The following is a 25156-nucleotide window of genomic DNA, read 5'->3' as shown; positions in this document are numbered from 1 at the left end:
CAGAGAAACAGGACAATTCCCAGTCTGTCATTCTTTTCCACAGAACATGGACTAATTCAGTGGTTCCCAGCATCAGTCTGCAAATGTCATTAGACTCCAGTTTGCAAAAACCTCAGCCAGTTTGGCCAGTGGTCAGTCTGTGGGGACTACAGTCAAATGGTATCTGAGGACTCAAATTTAGGGACCTCTGATCATCTTGAAAACCACATTTATATTTTCTTTCATGCAGTGCTAGTTTTCTTGTTTCTGTTAGGCACAGTGGGGAAATAAATCCCATGTGGTAGTTCAAAGCTGGTGCTATAAAACATGTGTTTTGACAACTGTAGTTGGTGACATGGATCTCCTCCATGTCATGCAACAAGTCTCTGAAGCATGTTGCTCATCCATTGTCACCACAGTCTGCATCAGCCACAACTGCGGAGACAGCTAGGTTCTATATGGCTGGTGTAATGTTAAGGCTTCCTCAGCCTTCTGAAAAAATTGTGTTGTCTGTAGCTTTTATGTAGCGTCTAGAGATGGCAGTGTTCACACTGACACATAAAATTGATTGCTATTCTTGGCTCCTGCATTATGTTTCTTGGTTCAGCTTTGTTTATTTCGCTTCATTTTAGTTTCAGCCCTAAAGCTGGCCATAGTCCTTTGCCATAATCAAGACATTTGGCCAACGTATATAGAAAATATGAATTGGCTCTTTGACATTTGCAAGTCGGCCAGATAATTTGACTGCTTTGCCAGACTTTATAGGAAAAGGCAAGTTTGAGAGTGGTGTTGTTTCTGGTCTTTTTTTCCAGAACAGATGAGCTAGCCGTCTTGCCTCTCAGAATCATAAATGCTGCCTTATGTAGTGTGGAGGTTTAATATGTCTGACCATCTACTTTGTGTTCCTACCTTGGCCCTTTTCTTGTACATGTGACATTTTTCTGTGTACACAGAATGTCATGTGTAGGAGGAGGACTTATCATTCAGACCTTGTTGTTGTTTAAATTTTAATCTTGTTCTTCAACCAAAGAAGTTTCTTGGAGTGGGTAACATGCCATTAATTCTTTTAAAAAGACAATCTCTGGCATCAGGTTTACAGTCAACAAAGTAGACCACAAAAGGAAAGATGGATGTGAAGTAAAGAGAAAGCAAGCAAGTAATCTTTCTACAGTTTTTCATATCATCACCCTCGTGTGGGAGGAGACCTTTGCAAGGAGGTTCTTCATCAGGGATAGTGGAATGATACAGGTTTGCCATCTCATCTTTATGTTTGCAGCCTATGGGTATAAGCTATTGATTAGGAAAATAGAATTGCATACTGCTCAACTGTCCTGATTTGGCAGGGATAATCCTAATTAATTCTCTTTTGTCCCACATTTTCAGCTGCTTTTAAAATGTTCCAGTTTCTCTCTTCTTCGCCCAATTCGCCCCTTCTTCCTCTGCTTCCTTCCACTGCTGCAAACTTAATTCCAAAGTATGAAAGTACTTTTACTCAATCGTCTCAGCAGGGAGGAGAGGTGGCAGCAGAATCTTACCCGTTCCTGTAGGCTCAGGCAAAAGGAAACTGCTGAAGCCTCGCTTAGCTTGTGCATTCTTCCTGATTAACAACATTTGTAATTTTGACCACTCTCTGGGTGTCATTTGGCCACGTGTGTCCCAGTTTTTTTCATCTGTAAAATATTGAAGGGTATGAGGAAGGAATTGGCCACCCCCGACTATTTCTTACCTAGAAAACCATCTGAAATTCATGGGATCACTACAAGATGACAGGTAACCTGAAGGCACATACACATATGGGATAGGCTGTACCTCTCTGTTGAGTGTGTATGCTTAATGGCAAACCCAAGGGGTAGATGTGTAGGGTATGGAAATTAAGTTTTCTAACGTGAATTTTACATAAAATAGCCTAGGTCCAGGACAAGACCAATTTCAGCTGTTTGGCCCTGTAGTCTAGTCTGATGGACCAGGTGTGATAAGATTCATCTACCAATCTAACTGGTTCCTGTATGGGATAGAGGCACCCCACTGTCCTTTGTTTCAGGCAAGGAAAACCTGTCAATAGCTCCCAATTGCACGGCAGACCCATAATTCTCATGTGTGAAAAATCACTGCCACAGCAGTTACAATATTGGCAGTTACATGATCTCATAGCTTCCTTCTCTCTCCCTGTTCCTTCTTCCCCTTCACTATTCCCAAGCATCCTGATTCCTTTTTTAAAAGTTATATTACTTTTCTTTTCCTTTTAAAAACTTAAATTGCATCAGCAGAACTGCAGAATTGCATTAATAAAAAGTTAAAAATAAAGTTTAATAAACCTGAAAGGCATGCTGGGTAGTGCATAGGGCAGAGAGGGTGGGTTAAGGGAGAGTCCACAGGAGAGTGTGATGCTAGCAGCAGCTGCAGCCTTTCAATTGCAAAGACATGCAAGACTGGCTGCTTTCAAACTGGTGTGTTTGAATTTTCACAAAGTAGCATGATTGCGGTGAGAATAGGACTTGGGTGATAATGCCCCCAGTCACACAGTTCAGGATAATAGTGTTATTATCTGTGAGCCAGCTTGGGTCCCTTTCTGAATCCCTTTCTTGGAGAAAGGCATCATATTAAATAAATAAATCCACTATAAGTACTCTCAAATTGCTATAAGGAGTTCTGGTGGTGCAGTGGTTAAATGCCTGTACCACAGCACAATGTTGTGAGTTCGATCCTACAGGGCTCCAGGTTGACTCAGCCTTCCATCCTCTCATAGGTCGGTAAAATGAGTACCCAGGTTGTTGGGGGCAACCCGTTTACAGACTGTAAACCATTTAGAGTGCTTAATTCATTATTAAACAGTATAGAAATGTAAATGTTATTGCTATGGTTCCATCCTGTGGAATCCTGGGATTTGCAGTTTAGGGAGTGGCCTTTAGGATTCTCAGCTACAAATATCTAGTGCCTCACCAGACATTTTGTTCCAGGATTCCATGGCAGTTAAAGTGGAATAATAGTGCTACAGTTATGTAGTATGAACAGTTCCCTGGTAATTCTTACTACTTATTGTTTGAGAAGAAGGCTTATTTTGTGAGAATTGACCTGTAGATCGGTGTGTGTGTGTGTGTGTGTGTGTGTGTGTATCTCACATCACTGTCTGGTTCATGTTCACATCCTGAACAACCATTTGGTATGTCTCTGCTTGGTAAACCTTGGTCTCTGCTTGGCAAATCTGATCGTTCTAGTACAGAACAAAATAGATGTTCCAGCCTATTTTGTTTTTTTACTTGTCTACAGTAATAAAAGTTATGATTAAGCTTTTCAGGTCTGTGTATGTACAAATACAGAAGGAAGTTATGGACCAGTTCACACTTTATATGGCAGGTGTGTTTACCATCTGTACGTCGGCAAGTCTTTTACTGTAAAGGGTGTTGGTGAAATGGGATGAGTCAGAGCAACTGTAGCACAGAGTTCCTTTTAAGGATCATGCCATTGTGAGGATGGCAAAAACATTTATTTATTTTCACTGCTGCCATTCCGCTCACAGAAAGTCATCCAGCAGAACTGTTCCAATCTGTTGGAACTACTTCATCAAATGCAGATGCTGAATCAATTAAAGTCTACTGTGACAATTCAGCGAAATGTTTGGGCATAGAATTGTTAAGGCTTGAATGACTTGGATACTGTAGCTGGGATGAGCACTAAATATGAAATGTTACTATTTGGCTTTTGTTGTGTTTGCTTGGATTAGAACATGGGAAAATATGTGCCATTTCTTGTGCTCTTGATGCTCTGTTGCTGTGTGCCTTCAAGTAATTTCTGACTTATGGCAACCCTAAGGTGAACCTATCATTGGGTTTTCTTGGCAAGACATGTTCAGATGAGGTTTTGCCATTGCCTTCCCCTGAGGCTGAAAACATGTGACTTGCCTAAGGTCACCCAGTAAGCTTCATGGTCAAGTGGGGAACTGAACCCTGGTCTCCAAAGTCATAGTCCAAAACTCACACCACCTTAGCTGGATGATAAAGGCCACCAGGGATCAAAGAGAAATAGGAAAAACTAACCAATTTGTAAAAACTTGAGTTTAAACCAAAAAAGAAAGGATTAGACCTATACCTGCAAAAGTGGAAGATGGAAGCAGGGACCATGAATGTGCCCAAATCTAGTATTTTCTTGAGAGACATATGTGGCTAAATTTCCTTGGTGGGGTTGGGTGCAATCCCACAATTTTGACTCTGGCTTTAAATCAGAGGAGTTTTCTCTTTCTCTTTAGCAAAACTACTAAGGCACACCATAGCTCATGTTTTAGGTTAGCACGGGGAGATCGATTTCTAGGCTTCCTTGTTTTCAGGAATAAAGCTCCAACCATGAAGTTTTGCATTAAGCTGGAGTGGCCTTTTTTTCTTGTCTGGGGATATATATATATACAAAAATCTAAGTAAAAATCTTAATATGCAAAACACTTGTTTTTACTTACTTTCCTCGATTTGCTTTGCTCTGTAATCTTTCTGCCATGGTTATTGCAACAGTGGTAGTGGAGGATGGACGATTGACCCTCATCCTTCAAGTTGTTCTTGCAAACTCAATCCCACACTTATTACCAGAGTCCACTATTTTCCTCCATAATAGTGAGAATAAACATCAGTCTTATCCATGGGCACACAGTTCTCCTTCAGCTGCATTTTCCTTAATGAAAAAAACAAGAGGGGACTGATTTGCGACACTGGACTTTCATAGAATACTCCCACCAATTCTACCAGGAAAATGGATATGAACATTGCACTATTTTGTAGGGTTGGTGTTAGCCACCAATATCTCCCCTGCAATGTGGTTATATGCTAATAAAACTAGCAAATAGTTTTAATGTTTTCAGTGTTGGGGGGGGGGGACGACAACAGAGGAAGGATATGAAATAAACCCCGAGTTAGAATGACTATCTGTTATTTATTGCTATGTAGTGTGAGTGTGTGTCTATGTACCTTCAAGTTGCTTGTCAATATATGGTGATTCCAAGAATTTCAGAGGGTTTTCTTAGGGAAGGAATAATCAATGGTGGTTTTGCCAGTTCCTTCCTCTGAAATATAGCCTACAGTACTTGGTATTAATTGGTGGCCTCCTATCGAAGTACTAACCATGGCTGACCCTGCTTAGCTTACAAGATCAGACAGGACTTGGTGCCTTTAGGGTATTTAGGCCCAGTACATGTTAATTATTTCCTAATCACAGGTACACTAAAATATTGGATTATTCTATCTGTAGCAGCAATCATTTCCTTAAAAAGAGGGTGGTGTGGGAATGGGGCTTAAAGATTCTCTAGACTGTGGGTTTGCACTCTAGGCTTTGTCTGATTTAAAATGCTGTTATGGTTGGTTCTACTTTATGTGTATGTGGTTTCAAATTGCCTGTCAACTTATGGCAACACCATAAATGTCCTGGGGTTTTCTTAGGCAAGGAATACTTGCCTCAGGAATGCTAAGGAGTACTGAAGTAACATTTAGAAGTGGTTTAGCCATGTTTTACTTTACTAAATATCAATCACAGGTATCACTTTATTTATTTTGGCTAAATTACCTGAAAGGGAGAATCAAGTTTGTTTCTTTCAAAATAAATATGGAGAACACTGCCAGCACAATTTGCATTGAATGTTGAATTCTACAAGCACTACTACTCAATCTTGGGATGCATGTATGTGTCTTTGCCACCCTACAGTTGCCCATGTCCATAGTGGGCCAATGGGGTCATAGATCTTCAAAAAGACAGACATTTGTGAAGATTTCAGTAAATAATGCAGTATCCTCCAAAGGTACTGCCATGTTAGTCTGTAGAATCAGTATGTAGAGAGATCTTGTAGCACCTTTGAGACTAACTGAAAGAAAGAACTTGGCAGCATGAGCATCTGAGGAAGCATCTGAGGAAGTAGACTGAAGTCTATAAAAGCTCATGCTGCCAACTTCTTTCTTTCAGATAGTCTCAAAGGTGCTACAAGATCTCTCTACATAGTATTCTCCAGTTAGTATATGATAGTTTAGGACTGGGATATGCACACAAATGAGATGTAAATCCCAAGTATTCTCCCTCACATCTTTTGCAGTCAAGCATTCAATGCTTTATTAACTCTGAAGTACTTGTTGATAGGATCATATTAGTGTTGAAAATGTTTCTGTAAAAGATTGTTTTCTGGCTCAATCTGAGGCAGTTTGGCATTGTTTCCTGGCTATATTTCCCATCATTATGTGGATTAACTGTGGCCCAAAGCCTAATGGCATTCACTGTCTTGTTTCAGAACATATTATATTATTAATCCATTTATTTATAATACTGTATAAATATATTAAAGTACCCTTTGTGACCTGAAAGTTAACATTTGTGCTAAAGCAGACAGATTTTAACTGCTGTTTTGTATAGACTATAAACGCAACTACATTAAACTACAGTTGTGTATAATGACTGAGCAGAAGTCCCCTTTCTCCTGCAAAGACATTGCATTGCAAGAAACAATGTCTTTAGCAGAGAAAGAACAGAATAGAATGGTGTGTCTAATACTCTGTTTCCACAATCTCTCCAGGTTTCTTCTTGTCTCTGCCCCTATTTCAGTATTAAAAGCAGATGTTCCAGATACTGAGGGAATGCAACGTGGAGGAGCTGCTCTAATATCCTGCTGCCAGGCTTCCTATAAACAACTAGTTGATTACTATGGGCCTTATTGCATTACAAAAGAAAGATGACAGGCAGCAAGATAGAAGCAGGTTCTAGCTTATCTTCCTACATGCTCATGAAGCACTTTCACTCTACTGCCAAGATTGATGATGGTAAACACATGCCTTTTGTCCTGCTGGAAAAATCTGTTTGACAAAAGCCATACTTTGATGACCAGCTCCTTCTGGAGGGAGAACAGAAGTACTACGATGTCATGCAGGAAGGCAAGCAGAAAGCCACGTCTATCTCGCAGTCTCTTGTCTCTTTTGTCATACAATAAACAAACAAAACAAACAGCTTCACTTATATACCTCTTCATACTGAACTAACAGTGTCTAAGCAATTTACAACTGTAAGCTAATAAGGCCAAATGTGAACAGAATGCTGGAGTAGGTATGCAACCAGTTGTTTCTGGGATCTTGCATGGCTCTTCGTACATTCTCACAGGGTCTCAGATCCATATTTATGAGATAATCACAGATCTGAACTAAAAAGTACCTAGATTGAGGAGTTACAGGGAGAAAACAGCTAAGAGTGGCAGGAATAAGAACATCATTTGCTTCTGGATGCAATTAAGGAAATGCTGTTGGGCTAATATTGCAGAGGCTCACTGTAACATGTAGTATGACCAACAGTATTTAGCATTGCTAAAGTGAAAACTGGCACGGGATAGGTACCCTTAATGACTGATTAGAACAGGGATTTTCAGCAGGTGTTGTTTCTCATGCAACCAGGTAATAAGCACCACCTGGTGAAAATTTCTCTTCTACAAAACCATTAAAGGTGCAAGAGCCTTCTCCAGTCTTCATTCTGGCAGCCCTAGCTATGCATTGTTATTGTAAGTTTCATGGAAGGCCATTAGGTTTGTGACATTTTACCAAAAGCCAGTGCAACCAAAAAACTTCATACCCCTTATGGACTTACAGTTTGATGCAGAGGCATAACAGAAGGACGATGAGGGTGAACAGGGGTCCACAGTCAAGGCTGATGGGAGTTATGGTCCAAGTCTGATGGACCACAAGTTGCCCACCCTGTTCTTCTGTTCCTAATTGTATCTGTACATAAATAGAAATGATGTAACAGTTGTACTTATTTTATAGACCTATTAGAGTAGGATATTGGCTATTGAGGGTTGTGCCAATATTCACCCAAATGTTATGTGAGGTGCTATTTTGTGTTGTTATAATGAAAAATCCATATAGCTTCTTTTCTAAAAGCCCTGCCCATGGCAATGTTCGGCTGTATTTTGCAACCTCTGTGGTTGCATTTTGTTAGTAAGCTAAATGGAAAAAAATCAGTGGTAAACAAAAGGGAACTTGGTGTATTGTATGTAGATGGGTCTTTTCATTTATTTGTGAGTTTTTCAAAAGTGGAACAGCATTTTATAATGAACAAATACTACATTTGAACTAAAATGAGCTATTATTTGAGCTGGGATTGAAGGCATTTTAAGTTGACAATGTCACTTGAAACAAGCCAAAACAAAAAGGATGGGGAGAAACAGAAAGGAAAAAAAGGAGAAGGCTTTGTAGTGTGTAAGTTTGAAAGGAACACTGCACAGCTTTGGGTCATTTAATGGTAATGAGGACACAGATGTTACAACCTTCAAGCCAATGATTTTCAAGGATGTTTCTCCAGGACTGGCTTTCATCCACCACAATGTCTTTGCTTTTAAAGAAGCTCCAAAGTCACATTTCCTAGAGAAGAATAATTGTAGCTTTATAAGGATTGCACTAGAAGTACATCTGGCTGAGGAACAGACCCAAAAATTGAATGAAATTTGAAAAGCAATTTGTTTTCTCTGGGTAAACTGCCTGGCTTCCACAAGGCCAAAGATCACATTACCCTGGCCAAACAAGAATGGGCAGCCTTCTTTTTTCAGAGCCGGTCAGGATTTCCCTTGAGGCAACTGGCAAAGATGGTGTGATCACAGACATCAACGACAAATTCACCTTTTCCAACATAATTCTTCAAGATCCTTCATGCCAATGTCTGGGGATTATGCATTACCAGAAAAATGTTAGCCAGTTTCCAAAGTGCAGTATTAGTATCATTTTGATATATAGTGGAAAAGTACATTAGATTTTTACAGTATACAGTTTGTGATTCAAGAGTTTATAATTGAAGTAAACTAAGCTTTAGGACTGATGGACTGGAGGTATATAGGTCACCCAGACAAGGTGAGGTGGACAATCTGAGACCACCTCAACCGAAGACTAGCTTTTACTGGGGAGCCTGGCCAAAGTCAACACTATAGAGTGTGGAATGATGTGTATAAGTGTGGAGACCTCATCTCTAAAAGAATGTCAGAAAACAAGGGAAAAGAAGTGCTAGTGAAGCGGACTCAGTCAGTGTCTTGAGTGTTGGCTGTGTCCTGAGTTGGCTTTGCTCACTGCTCCCCTTCACAGGTGTCAAATGCCCTTTGAGGCCCCAGTGCAGTCACTCTCCTTTCTCTTTCCATTCTCAGGAGGTGGAGTTTAAAAGAGGTCCTGTTGTCCAGATACTGTTCCATTCCACACACAGTCCAGGCAACCAACCAAAGTCTGTTTGCTACACAGCTGATAGCAGAGACGCAGCACCAGCTTATGAGCAAGCAAAGTAACAGAGCAGCTTTTAATTTTTAATTAGTAAACAAAAACCTTAAGTCCCAAACAAAATTCATTCACAAGTTTCTGGTCCAGCAAGAGAGTTCCTCAGTGTCCAAGTCAAGAAAATGGTGTTTAGAGTCAGCAAACACAGTCCAGGTCAAACACAGAGTTCAAGAACACAATGGAGAGTCAGATAACCTCTGACAACTCCTGGAGAGCAGGGCCGTGAATTTATAGATCATTTATAGAATTTATAGTTGCTGCCTAATTAATTGCTGCTACTTATAAATTCTCTGAGCCCTTCTTAAGCCCTCAGAGATACAGAGAAGATTAGCATGGCCCCTGTGCATAAATTGTCTTCAGTATCTGAATGGCAGGACTCTATGCAAGAGCTGGTACTGCTCGCTGGTCTGTATCTAAGACTTGTGGTTCGGAAACTTACTCCTGCTTTGGTTCAACAGTAGGTCCCACCATGTCCTCTGCTTCAGTCCCTGAGATAGAGTCCATTTTCATGTTCTGGAAGTGGGGCATGACAGATAGAGAGATTTTGTAAAATGAGTTTGGCCCACAGTACTCAAGACGAGAGAGATCCAGAAAGTGCTATTGATTAACCAACCAGAGATCTGAGAATGACTTTCTTGCCTTGTGCAATTGTTCAGCAGTCAACAGATTTGTAGGTGCAATGTGCTCATCATGATTATAATTCTTTGTTAAGCACATCCTCACCTGTTCAATAACTGTTTGCTCTGAAGTTGGCAAGGGTGCAGGAGCCTACCAGGAACAACTAATTTGACTGCTTCACGTGGTAACACTTGAGAAAGGCCTGGACATTGCCACTTATCTTCATGTTGGCTTCCATTGTTGCTTCCATGGAACAAGGTATGAAAGGAGGTTCTGCAAATATGGGAGAGTGCAGAGCACAGGGCACATAGGAAAAGTAGCAAGCTATAGTGAGGTGCAATGCTGGATTAAATGACACGCAACAGATGAAATATTTGTTGTGCATGTTAAGATCATTTTGAACAATTTAAAATCAAACAAATGAAAACTACAACACCCACTCGTTAAAGTCTCCTTCCTCTAGAGTCAGTCAGTTGCCAAAAGCCTGTCTGAATATTAAGATCTTTGTCAGCTGGAGAACTATGGGGGGGGGGGCTTCTAGACTCCCTAGGGAGGAAGCATTTATTTTTCATTTAACCCCACCTAAGCATTTAGGGGGATCGTCCAGATTGACAGCATTTGCTGATTTGTCCCACACTGATTCATATTCCTTTAAGTTACCCTGTAGCCATTTTTAAAAAAAAACTTCTAACTATTGGTGAAAAGGAATGGAAATAGCCCAAAACCCCCACAAAAAACTATAGATTCAGGCTATGTGGCCATGTTCTAGAAGAGTTTATTCCTGACGTTTCGCCAGCTTCTGTGGCTGGCATCTTCAGAGAGATTCTCTTTACTGTGCAAAACTACAATACAGTCTTGTGTCCCAAAGTGGGCACTGAGGGCATTTCTAAAATACTGGTGTGGTGGACATGAATAGAGTGTATTTTTTTCTCCCTTTCATATATTATTAGAATGTCACATCATCGAGTAAAGCTGATGGGGAGCTAAATGAAAAAATGGCATATATTTTCACACAAGACAATCAGTTAATAGAATTTGCTGCCTTCAAATATGGTGCATACACACAAAATCCTTCACCCAATTACAATTAATTAGACATTGTAGGAATTAAGCAACAACCATTGTTATTTATTCAGTAACAGTATCAGCTTGTTGTTTCTAGATGGGTGACAGACCCCTATTAAAAAGTCTATAATTCCGTTGTTAACTCATTGTTTACTTTTCTTCTTTTATCTATCTCCTTTTTTCTGCTTTCTTTTTCCTGCTTTCTATATCTTCAAGCCTTTTTTAACCTGCTCCTGCTCCATTAATGGTGAGCAATGGGCATTTTCTTTCTTGATCTTCCACCTATAAGGAGAGCCAACTGTAAGACAAATTCTAATGAATGTTGGAAATGCCAAGAGAAGGGAGGTTTCATATGTGGTGGCGATGCCCAAAATTAACGGTCTTTTGGGAAAAGATACACATAATGATTGAAAAGATATTTAAATAAACTATGAACTCAGACTGGAAATCTATTTACTCAATGTACTAAATAAGATCCCACCTTATATAGACAGGAAATACTGGAGAATTTTACTTTATATGATAACAGTGGCAAGACTTTTGGTAGCACAAAAATGGAGAAAAAATGACCTTCCGACAATAGATGATTGGCTGCTAAAATTATCAGAAAGGTGTGAACGTAATTGAAAAAGAATAATGGTAAAATGAGTTTTGCAAGAACGGATGGAACTAAACTATAGGTAGAGTAATAGGATGACAGAGAAATAAGATGAACTTGCAAGGGGAAGAAAAATCCCTTGCATCACATGAGTATAAAACTTTGTGACTACTGAGATATATGGGAATATATCATAAAAGAATAAAAGAACAATAAATTCCAATAGACATGGTTGGGAAGAAAGGAGACATTGCAAGAGACATTGAGGAAGTTGTGTTTTAGCGGTAGTGTTTTATGTTACTAAGCAAATTCTAACGTAAATTATTGGATAGATAGGCTTATGTTTGAAGAAAAATAAAGTATAACAAAAAAGAAAGAAAGGAGAACAAAGTTGGCCAGCATAGTCTCCCATGGGAGGGAACTTCACAGCCCGGGAAGAGCCACTGAGAAGGACCTCTGATACTTTAATATCCTCACCATGAAACTAGCCGTTTTAAATGCAGGAGGTCAAAAATAATCTTCTAACCCAACCTTTCCACAGAATCCTCTGATTTGGTGCTTTCTCGCTCTTATACTACCAGTTGGAGAATCACTGGTGGATTTCCTCAGGAGATCGGCAGACACACATCAACATACCAACATACCTCTAGCCATCAACATGTAGAGGAGAGGGCTAGGAATGGATTGCATCACTAGAATGGGCTCATCCAGACTGATTTGAAACTCCCAGATTTTGTTCCTGTTCTTTCCCTTTTCCTATTTGGCTAAAGTAAACCGATACCGGGGAGCTGGTATAAAAAGTTTCTGATCATACTAGGACCTAGGGCAAACAAAATCTGTATGGTTCTCCAAAATCTGAAAGAACAGGGACAAAATCTGGGACTTTCTGATCTTTCTAATCAGTCTGGGTGCAGCCTTAATTGTGTATTTAAATAGCAATTATTATATATCAACATACTGTTCATTTCAGGGTTTGAACAAATAAACCATTCATTTGATAATAGTAGTCTCTTCTTTCCTAAGCAAGGAGTGAATTACATGAATATTCTCTCTGAACCCTTGCATAAAAACACAGCAACAATTCAGTTATCATATATGTGAACAGTGAATTTATCTTCTCCGTTTGGTCCAGTCCAAAACACACTGTAGAAATAATCCAGTTTCAGACCGTTTTTAACTGTCCTGGCTCAATGCTAGAGAATTCTGGGAACTGTAGTTTTGTGAGACATTTAGCCTTCTCTTATGATGCATATATAGCCAGACTGATACCATCCACAAACAAGAGGTAGGTGAGAAAGGACTTGATAGACTTTTAAGGACAGGAGTATAAGAGTTATCCTCCAAACATTCAGTGAAGACTAATCATGCTCATTGGTCACAGAATACCAACTCACTGGGAGCAAGTGTGACCAGAATACTGTGGAAAAGGAGTGTCCTGAATGGAATTGAAATAAACGTTTTAGAAAATGCCATTGCTGGAGAGAGCACTCCACATAGTTGCATGTCTCACAAAACATATAGTTAATAGCCATTTATAGATCTGCCCTGTATTCAAATGCCATATAAATGATTTATTTTCATGCACCCATATACCATCTGTTTTGTTCACAGTTCGAACTGTTAGGTTAGAACAGTAGTTTCTACTTACTTACCACTAAGAAAAGTGTCTGTCTATATCTTAATAATTCTCTCATTAATTTTTGATGTGGCATTTCTTGCAATGAGCTGCACAGGTTTTGCTCCTGTTGTGAAAGGATACCGCTGGCTTTCTTTTTTGTTTGCAGCTTGTTCCTGTTATATAAGTTTCAGGTTATGCAGATAGATGTAAATTTAAAATGCAACAGATCATGATGCTATATTATACGTGGGAAGACAAATGTAATGTCTTTAAGAGCAGTGCAAACAATTTAAAGGTGCTCTCAAATGCATTCAATACTATGTTGGCCTTCCAAAAGGCTTGGAACATAGTCTTTAATGACTCAGTTTGAACGTACCATCAAGAAGTTTATGCCTTAGTGGGAATGTAAACTGATCGCCATTTGGAGAAATTGACTAGCCATCTGGAGAAATTGACTAGCTTCTTTCCACTAATGATTTCTCTAAGCTTCCTAGAAGGGAGAACACATAGGGAAAACCCCCTGCTCAATCAGACTTCATCATTTTGGGATGGACCTGGGATGTAACTTCCTTAAGGCAGATCTTATCGTATTTAGCCATTGCTGGGCAGTATGCAGCCCACATGCTGGGCTTCTCTCACAGCTTTTCAAGAATGGGATTTTCCCATTCTTGAAAAGATGCAGGACACGTCTGGAGAAGCCCAGGGTGTATATGGGCTGCATACTTCCCAGCGATGGGTGAATGTGATAAGATCTGCCTTAAGAAAGTTACATCCCGGGTCTATCCTGGCAGTGAAGCGAATGCAATAATCTTCATAGTCTGTTATAGCACACCAGATACACCTAGGAACAGAACAAACAGGCACAGAGTGAACTTACACCGTACACCCATGAATATTGGTGGATCATTCTTTGGCATTTCCTTTCAAAGGAATGCTGAGAGAAATTGATCTTGGAAGGATCTGGATAAGAGATGTGTGTATGTTTGTCAGGTTTTGTAGGTTAAAATCAGGCAAAGTTCTCACATTAAAGTTGAAGGTTATAATCATTGCTAATTATTTGTCGTCACCATTTTCTTTGCTTTGCATATGCATCCTTTGTGACGTGTGTACATTGTCGTAGCCCTACCTGTGCCTGGTAGCTTCCCCACACATCAGATAGCCATTATTTACCATAGTTCCTTCCTCATCCATTCAGCCTTTAGGGTAACCACAGCCAGTTATACCTGTTGGAATTTTGCAAGTTTTTGGCATCATTTTCCTTTGCTTCATCCTATAAATCCTTTGTTACATGCTGCTAGGTTTTACCCTGGACTTATCCATGGGTCATATCAAAATTGGCAGGACACTATATGCATTGACATTACTTAATCCTCATCCTTATTCAAGATACTGAAGGTGAAAAGCAGCCGAAACTTGTTAAACATTATTCTGGATATATCTTTCAGTTATGTTCAAAAGAACTTGGCTGCACAAAACCAAGCAGTTTATTCCCATATTTATATAATATACTATGCAATTGAATAGGGAAGTGATGTTTGTACAATACCCCGTAGCCCATTTACTCTTGCTTGTAATTTTCCAAGGAACAAAATATTTGCCAAAGAATGTCCTTGGAGCACTTATATGTTTTCCCCTGCAAGGTCCAATGTAGCCAGTAAGGCTAAAACATGATGCTATGTTTTAGCAGAATGGGCATCTCTACTATTTTCCTGTTACATGTTTTGGTTCACCTTTATCACCTGCTTTGATTTGACATTATAAAGTGACAGATGTACAATATCTGTGTTACATCTGTCCAAAGGCGCTCCCAGTGTGTCAAGAAGAGGAAAACCACAATGGTGAAAAGTCTGGAAACCATGCCCTATGAGGAGTGACTTAGGGAGCTGGTGATGTGATAGGCCTGTTTAAATATTTGAAGGGGTGTCATACTGAAGATGGAGCAAGCTTGTTTTTTCCTGCTCCAGAGACTAGGGGGTGAAACAGATGGGCGGAAGGGGTGGCTTGAAGCTGCCTTTTTCAAAGATGGATTGGGGCCACAGCAAACACATGCCACGGCCCCAATCTGCCTTGAAGCCAGCCAAAAAAGGAGCAGCAAAGATCTGCTCCTTTTTCAGCCTGCTTTTCCCATCCCGCCGCTCTCCCATGGTGGCTTCATGATGCTCTGGCGGCATGCGACATGTAAATGCCATGCCACCGGAGCATCATAAAACTGCACACGTCTGGGCAGCAAGGTAGCTTCAAGATGTCTTGGGGAAAGTGGTGTCTAAATGCCACGCCCCAAGCCACCAGAAAGCTGGCTTTTAGAGCCAGTCTGTTCCGGCCCTAGGACACAGAACAATGGGTGCAAACTACAGGAAAAGAGATTCCACCTAAATATCAGGAGGAACTTCCTGACAGTAAGAGATGTTCGACAGTGGAACACACTTCCTCAGAGGCTGGTGAAGTCTCCTTCTTTGGATATCTTTAAACAGAGGCTGGATGGCCTTCTGTTGGGGGTGCTTTGATTGTGAGTTCCTGTATGGCAAGGAGTTGGACTGGGTAGCCCTTGTGGTCTCTTCCAACTCTGATTCTGTAAGGAGGCAAGAAAAAGGTTCAGCAGCAGTTGCAGATTATTGTTCTGTTCCTCTTACCACTTCCTTTTGTAGTTACATTATACAGAACTGTGTTTAGCACAGGTTCATCATTCATAGGAAGGATTTCCTGACCTTATGGGACTTTAGATAGCCATGTTTATTACTTACATTATGAAGCATACTGGTTAGATATCTCTTCTAATCACCATCCACTTTCTATGTAGGTTGAATCTTCCTTATCTGGAATTCCAAAATCCCAAATACTCAAAATTATCCACATGGATGGCTGAGATAGTGACACCTTTGCTTTCTGATGGTTCAGTGTACATGAACTTTGTTTCATACTCAAAATTATTAAAGATATTATGCAAAAATTACTTTCAGGCTATGTGTATAAGGTGTAGATGAAGCATAAATTAATAGCATGTTTAGACTTGGGTCCCATCTCCAAGATATCTCATCATGTTTATGCAAATAATAATAATAATAATAATAATAATAATTTGTTTCATTTATATACTGCTATTCCAAAGATCATAGCAGTGAACAACAAGTAAGCTAATTAGCAAGTAAGCTAATTTGCCCCCAACAGTCTGGGTACTCATTTTAGCGACCTCGGAAGGATGCAAGCCTGAGTCGAGCTTGGGCCCTTTTGCTGGTCTTGAATTCGCAACCTTGTGGTTTTGAGTGAATGGCTGCAGTACAGGCATTCACTCAAAATACACTTGTCCCTCCTAGTTTGTGGACTTCCCATTCGCAGTCTTGAATTCCGTGGACGGGAAGCCAGGAGGTACAAAATGGGAGTGGAAAATTTCAACCAAAACCTGGACAGGGCAAACAGCTCAATATCCCTTTCCCCTTGTAGTTCTGAGCCAAATCAGCATTCCCAGAGCTATCTTTAGTTTTTAAAAAAGATATTGAAAATCCAAACAACAGAATTCAGAAATGCACTTACATTTGAAAAACATTTTTGAATCTTGTTCTTTGGATCTAAATTTAATTATCATCTAATGTGAGCCTAACCATGTATGTAATTTTCATTTTTGCAGACTTGCATGCACTTACTAAAGAGTAAAACTTCATTTCTGTGCACACTTAGTTGGAGGTAAGCCCTGCTAAATGCGGAGAAAATCATTAGTAAACATACAAAAAAAGTTTTTATGAATTCCATTTAACTCGGGGGATTTCTTTCTAAGAAACATGCTTAGCATCCAGCCAGAAATATGTTTGGGACTATAGCCCTAATACCCTGGAGAGCAGGCAAATGAAATGTCTAATTAGAGAAGGCTTTTTTTATTACTGGTTCCCAGTTGGTATGAGTTCAGAAATGTTATTTACCAGAAAAGCAACCAGTAGATGTAACTTGATACCAAAGAAACCTCTGTTGTTGAGTCAGCCCTGAAAGAGAAGGAGCATCTGTTGGGCAGACAAGTTTCTCCTGATTTTCCAGTGATTTTATCCACTCAATGCCTTGACATGGGAAGTGCAATAGTCTATTATTTTCAGTGCCTTAGAACCTGTGGTTAAGACAGCTCAAAAGATATAATGGCATTCATCTTGATTTCTTTCTCAGATGCAGGGTTTATATGCTTGATCATAGGAATGGAGCCCCACAATTAAAGCAAATGCTATTTGTGTCAGAATAATAATGTAATCCTTTATTATTTTCTGTATTGCAGATGTTGATGAATGTGCATCAGAATCACACCAGTGCAACCCCACCCAAATCTGTATCAACACTGAAGGAGGATATACTTGCTCCTGTACTGATGGATACTGGCTTTTAGAAGGCCAGTGCTTAGGTATGGTATTCTGTAGGGTGAAATGAATTAATTTTCTTTGAAATTTTTGTTTGCATTTTTTATTTGATGGGTTGGAGATAACGTTTGACTTGGACCATCATACTTTCATAAGGGGGTAAGGAGGCTAGTGTCAGTAAAATGGATGAAACAGAAGGGAACTTATTTGTTTATTCATAGTATTTCTGTATCACCTTCTAGCCCACAAGGGCTCCCAAGGTGATAAACAAATAAAACAAATAAAAAGTACAAAAAAGAGAGAGAGGATGTTATCACATCTACCTACTGTCTCACCACAATAGCACTAGTTTAATAACAGAAGCATACTGGTCATGTATCAATCTTTTTCACAAGTTTTCTGCATTAGTACTTTAGTGCTGCTTTGGTGAGCCAGGCTGTGTGATCTGATTTCTGCACTGCCACAATTATGCTGCCTTCTGACCTCTGCAAGCCCTTTGAACCTGCCAAAAAAGGAAAGGAGAATGCCAAGAAGAGGATATTGTCATTTCTTCTTTGGCTGGCAGGGGCAAGGAGAAGCTGGCTTCTGGCCACCCACACCCCTCCTGCCAAAGACGAAATTAAAACATCTCCTCATGAAGAGATTGTCATTTTTCTTTGAGAAATGTAAATTAATAATTTACATTTCAATAATTATATAATTTGAGCAATGTAAAAAGACCAAGAAAGCACCAACTGAGAATTCCTCTCACTGACTCCCAAATAAGTAGGGGGTTTGTTGATTCCTAGTAAAATCACAGCTGAATAGGTGACACGTATTAAGCGTTATCTCTCAGTGTAGGGATGTAGGTGTCTCCCAGTCCCAATAAAACTCCTGCACATAGTACAAAAAGGAAAGGACATAGCTGCCAAGTACATCTTGATGTAGTGTGCAATTTGGCTGGAGGCACTAATGGCAAATGTCGTCCTTGTTCAGTGAGTTTAGATTTTAATTTAAAGACCATTTCATTTTTCAATGCAGCTTGCATGTCAGAGGCTCCAACATCTTGCTACTATTCAGTGTACCTTTTGAAGGTTTGCAGTGGTGCACAAAGTTTCAACTTCAAGTGAAAAATTCAGACATTGTGATGACATAAATGTGATCACTGCATTGATGGAGTAATCTGTGCTGAAAGCAAAAAGGCCTCTGGAACCTGCATGGACATGCCAATAGTAAAGACAGAGGGCAAGGTTTGGTTGGAAAATAAATGTGTGCTTTCTGAGGGGTCTGAATAAGATGTTTGTTGAACATTGATAAGATGTTAATAGATGTGTCTGCGAACAGCTTCATTATCAGTTTTGTTTAAAACAACAAATAGAATTCCTAGTCTCACTTGTAATTCACATTTTTTTCCAGACATAGATGAATGTCGCTTTGGTTACTGCCACCAGCTGTGTGCCAATGTACCTGGCTCCTACTCCTGTACATGCAATCCAGGATTTATCTTGAATGATGATGGAAGATCATGCCAAGGTATTAAGAATATAACAAAGAAATGTGTTGGATCAGGACAAAGATATTTGGTTCCTTTATTATGCCTCCTGATATCTGTGGGAAACTCACAAGTAGGACATGAGTGCTTCTGCACTCAGTATAGTACCCTTCTGTACTACAAAAGTGTAGTGCTTCTGATACTGGAGATGATATATAGCCATCTTGACACATATGTGCGAATATTCAAAAATTACCTAATCCCCCTTTAAAGACATGCCAATTGTATAGCCAAAAATACATACAAATGGGTTCTAAAGCACATCAAGCCAAAAATCTTCCTGGAAGCCAAGATGACAAAACTGAGGCTGTCGTACATGAGAAGGCATGACTCACTGGAAAAAACAATAATGCTAGGAAAGGTGGAGGGAGGTAGAAAGAGAGAAAGACTGCATGATAAATGGGTGGACTCTGTTAAGGAGGTCACAGGTATCACTTTGCAAGAACTAAGCAAAGCAGTGGAGGATAGGGAGTTTTGTGAGTTTATCGTATGCACTTTTTGGTCCATTCTGGGTATGGGTTGGGGTTGGGGAAATGCATGAGCAAGGGAAAATGGATTTTATCACATGCTAAACTGTTGGCAAGCCTTTGCCATGCCATCATCCAACCATCACCCATCCCTGGGCCAGGCTCAGCCACCTGATTTATCTCTGTCGGAAAGCTTCCGGCAAAGCAAAGTAGGGTGGCTGAGCCCACCTCAGGGATGGATGATGGTTGGGCAATGGCATGGTGACAGCTTGCCGACAGTTTACTGTGCCCAGAATAGACCAAAAATAAACTCCTTGGAGATACCTCATCCATAGGGTTGCCACGGGTTGAGATTGATTCGGTGAATAAGAACAGCAACAAACTATGCTACAGCTGCACATTCACCACCTTCCAGACTTACCACTGAGTCAGTGCAGCCCTCCATAGCCATTCTGTGGCTGATAGAAAGTAGAGTGAGGGAAGAGAAAATCATCTGTCTATGTCTCTGCAGATGATGTAATCATTTTGCATCTGGATGTGCAGACACAGCCAGATACTTCTCCAATTTTCTTACCTCTCCAACAAGCAAACAGTGGCCAAGAGGCAGGGCTGCAGCAGGTCTATGGTCACTCGAGGGGAAGGTTTTGGTTAGTGCGGAAGATGGAAGAGAAATACCAGCTTCCATATTGGCCAGAAAAAGACTTTGCAGGTTGGTTTACATGTGCATATGCTACTAACAGGATGCCATAAGAAGTTCAACATTTACACTGCACTGTCAAACCAATTATAGTCACCACCAGCTCTGATCTGATCAGTGTAAATATATAGTGGGGACTTTTTGCCCCAGTAAATATAACTTCACAGTTTCTGAAACTGAACTAAATTTGTCATTTTAATGTTTATTGGCTTTGTTTGGAGACACACTTTCAGTGCTCTTCACAATCTCCTTTTTGTGTTAACCATGTTAAATAATCTGGTGTCATCAGCAAATCTGACTGTTTCATCACTTCCTGCTAACCCTAAATCATTTATGAACAACTTACAAAACACTAGTCCTAATAAAGATTTTTGAGGAACCCCACTCTTTGAAACTCTCCGGTGCAAGAATGGCTATTTTATTTGTTTTTCTGTTTTCAGTTTTTTAAACCAGTTACTTATACATAGAAGGATCTCTTTTTTCTCTGGTGATTACCAGACGTTTTCAAGAGATTTTGTTTACCTGGATGTCCAAAATGGTTTTGACAAGGTCTATCACTTCAGCCCATGTTTACTGCCATTCTCAAAAAAATCATTTATCTTTGCAGAAGCCATGTTGATTTATTTCCAGCAAGACTTGTTCTTCTATACAGCTGATAATTTTAACTTTAAAAATGCTTTCCAGAACAGGCAGTAAGCTAATACAATGGGCATTTCCTAGGTTCTCCCCACCAAAAAAGAAACATAAAATAGCATTAGACTGCCCACCCTTCAGACTTATTTGGTCAGACATATGTATCTGCCTTGTATTTTCTGCAGTGTAGAGAGAAAGATGAAAAGAATTCTTTCATCTTCTGTGCAATTTCATTATCCTCTTTTGTGAACACAAGTTACATATAGTCCTAATACATGTGTCTGTTTCTGTGTTTTGCTGCAGACAACTTATTGTGATTTTTTATTTGTTTGTTGGCGATGGAATTCCTTGTTCTGGCTCTTCAGCTGCAAAATTATCAAAGCTGCCCTAAGGGGTGGGGAAATCTCTTAACAATAGATGATCTTGAGGGTTAAGACTACAATGCATAGCAGTCACAAGCCTTTATGAATTGCCCTTTCCTCCCTCATTTCATCCTGCTGCTTTTGGCCAGATTTTGTTATGATTAAAACAGTTGGAGCCTTAAAATTAGTAGATAAACAAGGAAGCACCTGCAGGAATCACTTCAGTTTTGTTTGCCATATTGGTCTGATCCCAAACAGAGCAAGCACAATCTTTTCAAGATGTTACAGTGGTAAACTGAGCTTTTACAGTACTGAAGCTTTGTTTGTCTGTTAGAGTCTCGGGTATGCTATGGTGTGAGGAGTGCTACTTTTGAGGATGTTAGTAGATGGTGACTTGTTGTCTGTAGCTCTCTTAGCAGTACATTGAACTCTGGATTTACATACAGAGACATTTTGACACAGAAAAGCAGGATGAATTCCTACTTTCTACGAAGTGTAAAAAGAATGCCCAAGCGACTCATACATTTTCCCTTACTTTCTATTTGAAGGGCGATATAATCATCTTCCACGAGCATACTTCAGCAAAAATCAGCAATTTTTTCTGTTTGTCATGGGTCAGTAGCCCAGCAGTTGAGCACATGTTTTGCTTGTAAAAGGTCCTGCATTCAGTCCCTAGAATCTCCAGTTTAAAGGGCCTCTGACTGGGAAGTTCTCTAGCATAATACAAAGTAGTATCTGTTACTGTGCAGTTGAGGACAAGGGGACACAAGGTAAAGCTGGTCTGCAACTATTAAGACATAGATATCATAAGTGTTCAATGGGCAACCTGATAAAGGTTTTCATAGGTGTCATAAAGTATAAAGGTCTACTCAGGCTCATTAATGCAAGGAGGAATCTGGCTTGGGTTGTTGGTCTCCTGGTAGCTCTCTTTCAGTTAAGCCAGAGCTAGATGATGATGCTTTGAGCAAAGTTTCACCTGACATCTTTCAGGCTACCTGTACAAAACTTCCTGTGGTCTGAATTATAAGGTCCTGTTTAATAATCAAAACTGGATGTATGAACTGTTTATTGTGATTAGAACAGTATCCTTGCACAGCCACTCAGGCCTTCTCCAGAGCCTCTATTGGCTTCCAGTGGGCTTCTGACAGCCATTCAAGTTACTGGTTTGGATTTATAAGTCACTTCTTTAAACAAAATTTGACAAATCTTTTTCTTTTATCTCTTTTGTCTTTTTCTTTTATGAAAAATGATGTTCTGTGCAACAATTATTATTATTATTACATTTATTTATATAGCGCCATAGGCTTTACAACAATCCAAAAATGAAAAGAGAGCCTGACTACGGCGCACAATCTAAAACCACAAACAAGATTTTAAAATTTCTAAAATATTACTATAGCAAGGTTAAAACAATACTATAAAGTGTAAATATTAATTATTAACAATCTGCACTGTCCTCTTGAAAAATATAGTCTGCTCAACAAATACATGAAATAGACCAAACAAATGCAATCAAATGAACAAGGAGAATATACTGGTTAAAAAATATATGTCTCTAACATGTTCACAGCTCTGCTCACATCTTTTATTGGAACATACTCTGGAAATAATATTTGAAAGTGGGTACTTGCCTAAGAAAACCCTATGAAATTCATGGGACTGCCATAAGTCAACAAATGACATGGTGCACACACACACACACACACGGTAGCTGGTGTTCTGATGGTATTTTGTTTTAATATTTTAATATTTCATATTTTGTACTGTTTAAATACATTGTTATCATGGGATATGACAAGATAAAAATATAATTATTTTGTCAGTGTTACGTGTGCGATATTCTGATTTGTTCTTTTTTTTATTCCTGTTTAAAATTGTATTTTAAATGCAAATTGAAAAAAGTAAGAATTAATATTCTAAGTATTGGTTTCCCACAGATGTGAATGAATGTACAACTACCAACCCTTGTGTACAAAACTGTGTCAACACCTATGGCTCATTTCTTTGCCGCTGTGACCCTGGTTATGAATTGGAAGCTGATGGCATTAGTTGTAGTGGTAAGTAAAGCTGTGGGTTACCTTGGATTTTGGAAGGGAAAGATACACTTCTTTGTATCCCCTTAATATTTATTTCTCATGATCGTTATGTAGAAGATAACAGTTATGTAACTGAGAGACTGGCAAGAACATCGATTCCACAAGACTACAATGGGAATTCCTATTACAATTAGTTAAGTAGCCAAAAAAAAAAAAAATTCTACTAGTGGCAAACTGTCCAAGAAACAGTCAAATACTAAATCTTAAAAAAACAAACAAACCCTCAACTGAGGCAATCTTGCACAAACCCCAAGCTCTGTAACCATTCTTTGGACATTGCAAATATGTGGTGTGATTCAAGACAGCAGCATTACACAATATGTGACAATTGCTACCATCATCAGCTCAGTGGTCAGCAAAAGTTATACAGTCAGAAGTAAAATAATGCATTTGAGAGTTTAGCTGAGTGGACATCTTCTGTGTATCCAACAGCAATTGCCAATACTGTATAGTGCAGAGAGCATACTTGTTCTTAAGATCTGAACAGTAAGATTGTCACAGGCTGCCAGGAGCATCTTAAGAGCCTTTTATTTGAGCTGGCGTCTGTGAGTCAGGATTTTGAACACACACACACACACACACACACACACACACACACACACACAGAGTCAGCATGGCATAGTGGTTTGAGTGTTGGACTATGACTCTGGAGACCAGGGTTCAATTCTCTGCTTGGCCATGAAACTCACGAGGCGACCTGTGGCAAGTCACATGCTCTCAGCCTCAGGGGAAGGCCACGGAAAACCTCTTCCAGACAAATCTTGCCAAGAAAATTCTATGGTAGGTTCATCTTAGGGATGCAATAGATCAGAAGTGGCTTGAAGGCACACAACAACAACAATAAAATAGGGAAGAACAGGAACAAAATCGGGGAGTTTTCAGTCAGTCTGGATGCGCCCTACATACATTTCTCTGTTCACACAGAAGTGCCATTGTTGCTGCAGTATTGTGTGTTTGAGTGGACAATGAGTAGGCACCAGAAGAAATGGTGACAAATAGTGGTGAGCTGTTGGAGAATAGATCTATGTGTGCTTTGTGTAAATGTGACCAACTATTCATTCCTTCTTCTAGCCTGCTGCCCTCTGGTATGTTAGTGAAGGACATCGTTCTTTTAATGAATGGATGTAAAAGTTAGCTGCTAGTCTGGACTGTATCAGGTAGCCATATGCGTTATGCTTACCTTGCTAGACCACAGTTTCCTTGGCTTTTCACAGTTGAATTAATGAAGAATGTACAAATATGTAAGTGGTAATGACTGTAATGACAGCAGGCAATGATTTAAAGCATATGGCTGCAATAAAGATTATGTGACTGCAGCAAGTGCTTTTATGTTTGTCCAGTTTTATCACTTTAAGCACTTGGTTTAATTTGAAAATGACTAGTTAAGCCTGTTTCTGTTCTGAAAAGGTCCCTTGTGCCTAGTTAAATGAAGGAGTCCACTTAGGCTCTCGAAAAAATAAATCTTTTCCTGGAAATGCAACACTGCCTAGCTAACAGTCAAAAGAACATGTGGTATGTGGAGACCCGATCCAGTGGGGCAGGGTAGCACCACTTAGGCTAGTTTTAAAAAGGAAACCAACACTGAAGAGCCAGCATCTAAGAAGGTACAGCTGCCTTCTGTCTTGGTCTTAATCTCCCCACAGTAGCATTTTTTCCTGTAAAGTTGTGCTGTCTCAAGAGTACATATATCTCATCCCTGGTCCTTACTTTTGGCACATTACCTGAGGATCTGGCAATGAGGTTTCTTAATTTGGCACAGCATAACTGTGATCATTACTAGCTATGTTCTTTTGTCCAGAATCCAACTTCATGTAATATTTGCAGGGAGCACAGAACGAAATAAAAGGTGAACAGTACTGGCACTAAATTTCTTCAGAGCTAAGCTCAAATTCTGACATGATTGT

The 25156-nt window shown here is 39.6% G+C and overlaps 1 protein-coding gene across 1 annotated transcript in view; it reads left to right on the top strand.

Annotated features, from left to right (window-relative positions):
* FBLN5 (fibulin 5) overlaps positions 1 to 25156 on the top strand; it is a 73016-nt gene that overhangs the window by 27788 nt on the left and 20072 nt on the right. Inside the window, exons 5-8 of the mRNA XM_042460583.1 lie at positions 17388 to 17510; positions 18862 to 18978; positions 23094 to 23213; positions 25077 to 25098. Coding sequence (XP_042316517.1) covers positions 17388 to 17510; positions 18862 to 18978; positions 23094 to 23213; positions 25077 to 25098 — 382 coding nt within the window. The remainder of the gene's footprint in view (positions 1 to 17387; positions 17511 to 18861; positions 18979 to 23093; positions 23214 to 25076; positions 25099 to 25156) is intronic.

The sequence above is a fragment of the Sceloporus undulatus genome, chromosome 1 (assembly GCF_019175285.1).
Source record: "Sceloporus undulatus isolate JIND9_A2432 ecotype Alabama chromosome 1, SceUnd_v1.1, whole genome shotgun sequence".
Lineage (NCBI taxonomy): Eukaryota > Metazoa > Chordata > Lepidosauria > Squamata > Phrynosomatidae > Sceloporus > Sceloporus undulatus.
Note: the sequence above shows the minus strand (reverse complement) of the source record. Positions and strands in the feature narration are given on the sequence as shown.